The sequence below is a fragment of the Benincasa hispida genome, chromosome 6 (assembly GCF_027475165.1).
Source record: "Benincasa hispida cultivar pf3 chromosome 6, pf3_genome.v1.1, whole genome shotgun sequence".
NCBI classification, from domain to species: domain Eukaryota; kingdom Viridiplantae; phylum Streptophyta; class Magnoliopsida; order Cucurbitales; family Cucurbitaceae; genus Benincasa; species Benincasa hispida.
The window spans coordinates 13,344,638-13,353,033 of record NC_143483.1 but is presented as its reverse complement, the minus strand read 5'-3'; the positions used below and the strand labels follow the sequence as shown (position 1 = coordinate 13,353,033).

At 31.0% G+C, this 8,396-nt stretch overlaps 1 protein-coding gene across 1 annotated transcript; it reads right to left on the bottom strand.

The window, feature by feature from the left end:
• Positions 1-476: 476 nt before the first annotated feature.
• Positions 477-4,160, bottom strand: LOC120080473 (GHMP kinase family protein). Its single transcript, XM_039035134.2, has 6 exons — positions 3,776-4,160; positions 3,228-3,377; positions 2,626-2,814; positions 2,433-2,549; positions 1,855-2,015; positions 477-924 (listed from the first exon to the last, which is right to left on the bottom strand). The coding sequence occupies exons 1-6, from the start codon at positions 4,001-4,003 to the stop codon at positions 681-683; spliced, it is 1,089 nt and encodes a 362-aa protein (XP_038891062.1). The 5' UTR covers positions 4,004-4,160; the 3' UTR covers positions 477-680.
• Positions 4,161-8,396: the final 4,236 nt, after the last annotated feature.

Here is an 8,396-nt window from a genome sequence, read left to right as displayed (position 1 = left end):
CCACTTGTTTAGACTCTCAGTCCTAACTTCAATAAATCCCAAAACTAACCTTTCACAGATTAAAATACCATAACTAAGAAGAACAAACCACAAATAAGTCAAGACCTTCTTCTATTAATATGCCAACGATAAGAAACAAGTAAGAAGAAAAACAAAGTCTCAGATCACTAGAGAACAATAGAAATTAACAAAACAAGCAAGTAGCCCTTAGAAACCCAACGGAAATTCGAGAGAGTTGGGAAATCTCTCCATGAAGACTCTTCTTCTTATTTTTCTCCACACCCTTCTTGGATTTCCGATTGTGATATTTAACATGCAACTGGTGATCCCTATCTTAACCGAATTTCTCTCCCACTACCCCTCCTGAAACCGCATTTGCCCTCTCCATTCTCTTCATAACCGAATTTCCTTGCTCTTTTCCCTCTTTACCCTTCCTCTTATAAGTGTAGATAATGGGGGGCTTTACATAATGAATATATATGAAAGAGCAATATTTATTGGTTGAACAAATGAATGTCGAACGTTCATGTGACAGAAACTTTAAAACGCCTAAATACCAATTTACCAAGTTTAGAAGTTCCTATAAAATCTGTCCCCCCAAAAAGAAAATCTACCATAACTTTGCAAACTACATTGACAAGCAAACTTAAACTACCAAACTCACTCCAAGCTCTCATAGTCTAACTTGAAAGTGTTTTAAGATCAACCTCATTTAGGCATGAAGGAAGCACCTGGATTGGTTGAAGAATAAAACCAGGTTTCTGGCAATTTTCCTTCAGAAGCTCCACTTGTGAAGGCCCATCAGGGCAGAATACCACAATAGCTCCTCCACTGCCTGTGAACTTTGAAGCAGCACCTACTCTTCTGGCTACTTCCACCATTTCTATGTTTAAATCACCCAGAACTTCATCTCCAAACATACTCCTGTGAGAAGGGAAAAACAGGACTAAATAACTCATCTGCTGTCTATATGTAAGGATGAGTGAGCATAGTTTTTGGTTAAATTGTTGGAAGTGTTCTTAAAAATGTACTTGAAAGCATACAGAAAGCACTCAATTAGTTGCTTCTTCTAAAAGTGGGGTTTCAGAAGACACTATTCTCATGAGTCATTATAAACTCACTCGAAATAAAGACCAAACTTTTTAACTACTGCAATAACCAGCCAAGTTTTATGGGTTAAGAAGGTGATGCTATACTGGAGGGCAATCTCAAATAACCAACTTGGCCATTCGACTAATTTAGAACTGCATAGCAGGCCTAGGCCAAATTGCAGAACCTGCACAAAGTATTCTCATATAGACATAAAGTATCTTTTCCAATTACAAATATCACTCCAAGGGAATCAAAATAAACAAAATTTTGAATAGTTTTGGAGTTGAAAATTTACTCAAGAGCTATATGTTGTTTTAATTAGGGGTATTCAAGGTTTGGGTTGGGTTAGATTTTATTTCGGGTTGAGTTGGGTTAAAAATGTTAAAAAATATTAAATTCGGGTTGGATCTGGAGTTACCCCATTTCAGGGTCGGGTGGTTGACCCGACCCGAATATATATATATATATAGGACCAATATGTAAATTAGGGATTGAAGGAGAGGAGAGAGAGCGAGAACGAAGGAGAGAGCGAAGGAGAGATTGTAGGAGAGAGCGGCCATGATCTTTACAAACTCCCAAGTTAAAAAGAAAAAAACTAGAAACTCTCGCTCTCTCTCAATATCTCTCTCTCTCAGAAGAACCGGTGACCCAACCCAGCACAACCCGAATTTTTGGGTTGGTCCACAAAAGTCTTCCAACCCGGACTATGTACACCCCTAGTTTTAATGTCTGGTCTAAATTGTTGACTAAAGAAACATTTACCTGCGAAGATCAAAATTGCGGTTCATAAGCATGGCAAGTTTTGAATAATCCTTCTCAAGTAAAACTGTCCTCCCTTCTTCTGCAACCTTAGCAACTTCTTGCATTGATGATATGATGAATTTGTCCCCATCAAGCCACCTTTTCCGTACTGTACTGTGGACCTGAATTCACATGAGTCAATGACAGTGGTTAGTATTCAAGATCATAGTTCCAGCAGTGCTAAGGATTAATCCATCTATAGAGGAACTGTAAAGATTTGAAGAATGTGAAAATTCTCAAGCTTTAGTCAAAAGCAGTGTACTATAGGTTGTTTGACCAAAAAAAGAAGATAGGTTACAGTTCATATTGCCATTGAATGCTTTGCAGTTTCATGACAATATATCTTATAGAGGGGGAAAAACAGAAGAATATCATTGGGCTTCTCCAGTACTTTAACTGATGTAATATGCATTAGTTTTATGCTTCTGTCAAAAATAACTCATGCAAGTGCAAACAAGGCAGTCGACCATGACTAAAAATAGTAGATATGGGATATTGTAAGAATGGAAATGTACTACGGAGTCCATTAAGATATCGACCTTTCCAGAATCACTTGGGTTATCAGCATAAATTAGATAGAGTGGAGGAAGAAGATTAATATCCATTGGTGTGTATATGCCATGCCCAAGCTTCTCCATGTGCTCCTGGCTAAAATCCTACAGAAACAGAAGTCATAAAGAATTCAAACTATTTCCATATTCATAAATACATCACCATTGTTAGGAGTTATACCATGTAAACAAGGCCACCATAAACCTGTGCAACACGATCTTGAAGACCAGCAACAATGCCAAGTTCTTTCTCTGCGGCAAGAACAAGGTTAGGTCTGACCTCCACTTTAATCAAATGCCTGACATCAAAGAAGTCTAGCAAGCAACTCAGGGCAGCACATACAATAGCACTGGAACCTGAAAGTCCTGTCTGGAATGTCAAAATTATAACTTAAGCCATTTGATATATTGTCAACAAATCAATATGCAGAATGAGGGAATATGAGGTTTAGCATGGTATGAACACAAGTAGTATTACATTACTGTGCAAATTACAGATCTATATGAACTACGACACTATCTAAGCATTCATTTCTAGCAAATAAAGTTAGGCAGGCACGCTAGTACAAATATGAGTATTGATCGAGTCAAAATTTCAGAAAGGAACCCTTTTCAATCCCATTAAAAGAACATAAATCCATATTGGCTACACAACCAAATGCTTCATAAGCTTAATGCATTGCTATTTTACCAACTAACCATGAAATGAAAAAGAAAGCATCTATTTCAATGACCACAAATGATTATGAATCTACAAATATTGCATTGAGCAAGGTACTATACCTGTCGAGGAATATTAGTGTCGTAAGACAAAGTAAAATTCCTTTTATGAAGATTAATCTCGTTTTCTCTGCAGTAACTATAAAAGACTTTACAAATTGCCATAAGCAATCGCACCCCTCCATTATAGCCTTCACAGGACAATCGATTTATCTGTAAAACAGAACAAACAAAACTTTAACCTTCCCATAATCCTTGGACATATTGGCTAACTTAAAAGTTCATGATCATAACTTAAAAGTAATCTTTACATTTCATTCGATGAAATTGCAATAATTCCAACGCATCAACAAAATATAGCAATATGCTATTCAATAGCGATTTCCTCTTTAGATCTCTAAAACCGAAAATGCAACAAGAACAAGAAAAAATACACAAATACTATAAACAAGTTTCCGAAAAACAAAACCACAATTTTACAGACATTCTAAAATTTCAATTACTCATTGAATTCTCCATCATGCAATGTGCCATTAGTAAATCCATCCAGATCATCGAGGGATCTATAATAACGAATGAACAACTTCAATATCATGTGAAGAAAAATGTACCAGATGATCGAGGGATCCGAAGTGGACGAAATCGTGGGTGGGATGGGGAGTGATGACAAGATCATCGGAAGGCTGGAGTTGTACAGAGGCCCAGAAATTCGAAAAAGCAAATGAAATGGTGCGACCATAGTAAACGTCGCTCGGATTTCCCAGTAGTCCCACTCTGGCATAAGCCTTGTGTTCAATCACAGAGGAGGAGGAGGAAGATGGCGATGTTTTGGAATCCATTTTAATCTCTTTCTCTTTAAAAACAATTCTCAGTCTGTTTCTTTGAGAATTACAGCCGACGAGAGTCGTCGGAAGGAACTCTGTTCAGACTTCTTCTTAGCTCTAGAAGACGCAATATAGGTTTTACAAGTTCAGTTAAATAATTATATATTTATATAAACACACATAAATGTGTGATCCACACGTGTATGGGCTGGCACAAATCTCCTTTCCAAGTTAATAGTCAATTTGTTCTTATCTGCTTCGATTTTTTTCTTCCCCTTTTGGGTTGGGTTCAAACCTCAAAATCATATCCATTATCATTAAGTTAAGCTCGTGATTGAATTAGAATGACGAGAATGGTTATTAAATATATGATTACTTTTTAATGAAAGTATAAAGATTTGAACTTTTAATTTATATGTCAACTACGGTTGAGTTATATTAAGTTTGGTAAAATTGTGTATGATGAAAACTAAATTATGAAAAATATTTTTGAACTCTGTACATTGTATCAAAAATACCTCTAAACTTTTAAAAGTTTCAAAAATATCATTTAACTTTCAAGGAGAGTTCAAAAATATTCTTACGGATAGTTTTTTTTAATTAAAATGGTAAGTGTTTTGTTTCAAAAATACCATTGAACTTAAACAAAAAGTTCAAAAATATTCTTATTGTTAATATATAAACAAAAATCGTTAATGCCTCATTGCAAAAATATTTCAAACTTTCAAAATTAAGGGTTTTTTTATTAACTTTTGAAAGTTTGAGGATTATTTTTTAAACAAAACATTAACCGTTTCCATCCAAAACTAACGGTTATGGTATTTTTGAATTTTTATTCAAAGTTTGAAGGTATTTGTGAAACTTTTAAAAGTTTAAGGCTATTTTTTACATATATACAAAGTTTATGGGTATTTTGTATAATTTTATCTAATGAACTGTCATATATATGTACATGTTTTCTTTTTCTTTTGAGTACGTAGACACATATTTTTCTCATGGAAATGAAAAATTTTCATTAGATTTCAATTTTAACTTTTTTTTGTCTCAACAAAATTTTGGACAATTATTTAAAATGGTAAAATTATTGAAAATATTTTTAAATATGGTAAAATGTCACTATCTATCATATACTTAATAATAAGATTTTTATATTGGAGTATGACATCTTTTTACATTTATATATAAGTGGTGGGTTTGAAAACAAACTACATTACTTAGGAATGTCCATACTACACTACTGTGGTGGGTTTGTAAATAAGTGGTGGGTTTGAAAATAGTCTATCCCAGTCTTGCCCAAATTTCTAATTGATTTAGCATTACGACGGTGGAATTCCCCTATTTTCTAGGGAAATTGGAGTATAGCGGAATTTGAGGTTTTATTCTAAAAAGTAATAAAACTGTCTAAAAATAAGAATTATGGTAACTGCACAAATTTCTAAATGCCTGATTTACCCTTGCCTTGTTTGTTGTTCATGAAACTACAAATTCCAAGTAATTCTAAACTAGAAAACACGGTCGATACACAAAAATTATTGATATTTGTCAAAGACAACTGCCCTCTTAATTTTGCTAACATAATCTCTATATTTTATTATTATTTAAGATTTTATTTAACAACTTTTCGAATTTATCTCACCTCAATAAATATCCAAATTTTTCTACTAAATTTATATTTGAAATATCCATATATTATTAAAACTTTATTTATCCATATATTTCATTCAAATCTCTATATTGTTTTTCATAATTGTGTACATACACTTTTTAATGAATTAGCGTTATATTTCTCACATTTTTTAATAAATTAGTTGTATATGTTATTTTATATATTATTTTAACGTTTTGGGAAAAGAAATATCACTTCCTTAGATTGTTGTTCCATACATTGCCATAACCTTTGTTATTTACACAAAGGTTTCATTGATTTAAGTTTTCTTGTGGTTTCTTTATCAAGCTATTGTTTTTGTTATAATTTTAACACTAGGATTTGATTTAAAATAAACCAATTTCTTACTCATTTTTCCCTCTTTTGAAATTTAAATTTATTTTTAATATAAAAATTACATTTTGATAACTACTTCATGAATTGATTTAAAATATAAACCAATCTCTTCCTCATTTTTCTTCCCTAATGATTTAAATTAGCTATTTGTTTTGATTTGAATTAACCACTTTTTGAAAATAGTTAAAATTAATCAATATTTAATTTATTTATCACCATTTAGATTTTAATTTATGATATATCTTTAGATTTTATATTATTTTATTCATTTTTTATTATTATAAATTTGGATTAAATTTTTTATTTTAATTAGGATTTTACATAATATTTTATACATATTATAATCTTATTATATTATTATATCATTAATTTATCTTTTTTGACAAATAAATAAGTATTCACTCTTGCAATCTTGTTGTTTTTGCTATGCCTCTACAACAGAGTTAGGCTTTTTCATATGTTTTTGTTATTGATGAAGTTAATTGTTGAAGCTTTATGAAAAACAGAATTATGAATACGTAAATAAACGAACTCCCTTCTTTATTTTTCTCCCCGAATTATATTTGAATTTATATTTTATTATCAAATTAAATTTTATCTAATTACTTATCGATTTTTTTTAATAATAAACAAAAACTTACTGTTTTATTATTATTATTATTATTATTATTATTATTATTTGAATTTATTTGAATTTATTTTTTATTATCAAATTTGATTAGATTCAACTAACTTTTGATTTGTTTATATGTTTGTTACAAATTCAATTGTATCTAAATATTATTGTTATCAAATTAATTTGATTTTTTTCTTTATATTTTCAGTGTTTTCAATTTTTCATATACAAACATGTAAAAATGGCTCGTTGAACCTAAAAAAAACATATAAATGGGAGCTAAATTTTAAATGTTTGAAACATGTGGATGGGTATATATGCATTTTTCAGTTTATTATTATTATTATTGTTGTTGTTGTTGTTGTTAGTATTAGTATTCTTATTCTTATTCTTATTATTATCATCATAAATATTATTATATTATTGTTGTTGTTGTTAGTATTAGTATTCTTATTCTTATTATTATTATTATCATCATAAATATTATTATTTATTAAAAGAAGATAACAAAGAACCCTAAATCCCATATTCTTCATTTTCTTCATTTAGCCGGCCCCAAATCTCATTTTCTCCTTTGTAATCTCAAATCTCATGTCTTTGATCGTTGCAACTCTTTTTTGGATTCCATCATCTTGGCTAGCACCCTCATCAGGTTGCCGACCTTTTTCGCTTGCACACATGTTTTTTTTTTTTTTTTTTTTGCTTTTGTTTCTACTTTGAGCATCATTTTCAACACTGACGTTCTGGGATTGATAGTGTTTTTGACTTTCAAGATCCAAGGACCAAAATGGTCACATCTCGTCATCTTCCCTTGCATAAAGGATCATATTGGGTGATTTTTAATTTTTATTTTGCTTCTGGAATGTTTAGATATTATGTATGTGTTGTTCTAGAATGTCTAGGTAGAGTGTATTTGTGATATTCATGTTATGGTAGTTTTGTCATTTATTAATTAATATTTTTTATTATATAAATTCGTTTTGCTATTTTTACAATTTTGAAACTTTTTTGCCATTTTTCCAAATGAAACTTTAAAATTTGTTATTTTTCTTGTTAGCCCTATTTTCTATTACTATTGAGGGACTGTTTGGAGGGCCAATATCTTATGTGAGAAGATGATATAACTCCTATATCACCATTTGGCCCACTAATATACCACCTTTTCACTTCCTTCAACATATGCATGGTAACCCTCATTTAACAACTCTCTCGACTTCTCCACCCCCCACTCCTATGTCTCCTCCCTTCTCATACCCGATCACCACTCTCTCCTCCCTTCCTATGATCCATTAACGTTTTTATATCTTTATTCTTTTCTTGAGTTTACTTCATTATACTTCGGGTGTAGTTTTTTTTTTCCACTATCCATTTTATTAAGAAACCATGATATTTCAATCTAATTCCATGCACCTATTTTTTACTCTCAATTTACATTTGGGGTAGCCATTCAAACCCCAAAAACGTAACATTCTTAAAAACCAAACCGAATTGAATCGAACCGTTTTTAGCAAATATATATATATATATATATATATTTAAAAAAAAGAGTAAAATCGAATTTAAAACCGAATCGTTTTTAATTTAAAGAACAAATCGAATTAAAAACCAAACTGAACCAAACCAAACTATTTTTTAATTAAAAAAATATAACATAGGTTTTTTAAAAATGCAAAAACCGAATTTGAAACCAAACCAAACCACATATTTGTAGTTCGGTTTCACATATTAAAAAATTCGACCACTAATTTACATACAACGTTTTCTCCTCCAGTATTTTGTGATAGAGTATA

Excerpts from the sequence above, each read along its gene's own strand:
- LOC120080473 (XM_039035134.2), bottom strand. The coding sequence starts at position 4,003 with ATGGATTCCAAAACATCGCCATCTTCCTCCTCCTCCTCTGTGATTGAA. Across the intron at positions 3,378-3,775 it reads TCGGATCCCTCGATCATCTG|ATAAATCGATTGTCCTGTGA; the intron begins GTACATTTTTCT and ends TCTGTTTTACAG. Across the intron at positions 2,016-2,432 it reads ACCCAAGTGATTCTGGAAAG|GTCCACAGTACAGTACGGAA; the intron begins GTCGATATCTTA and ends ATGTGAATTCAG.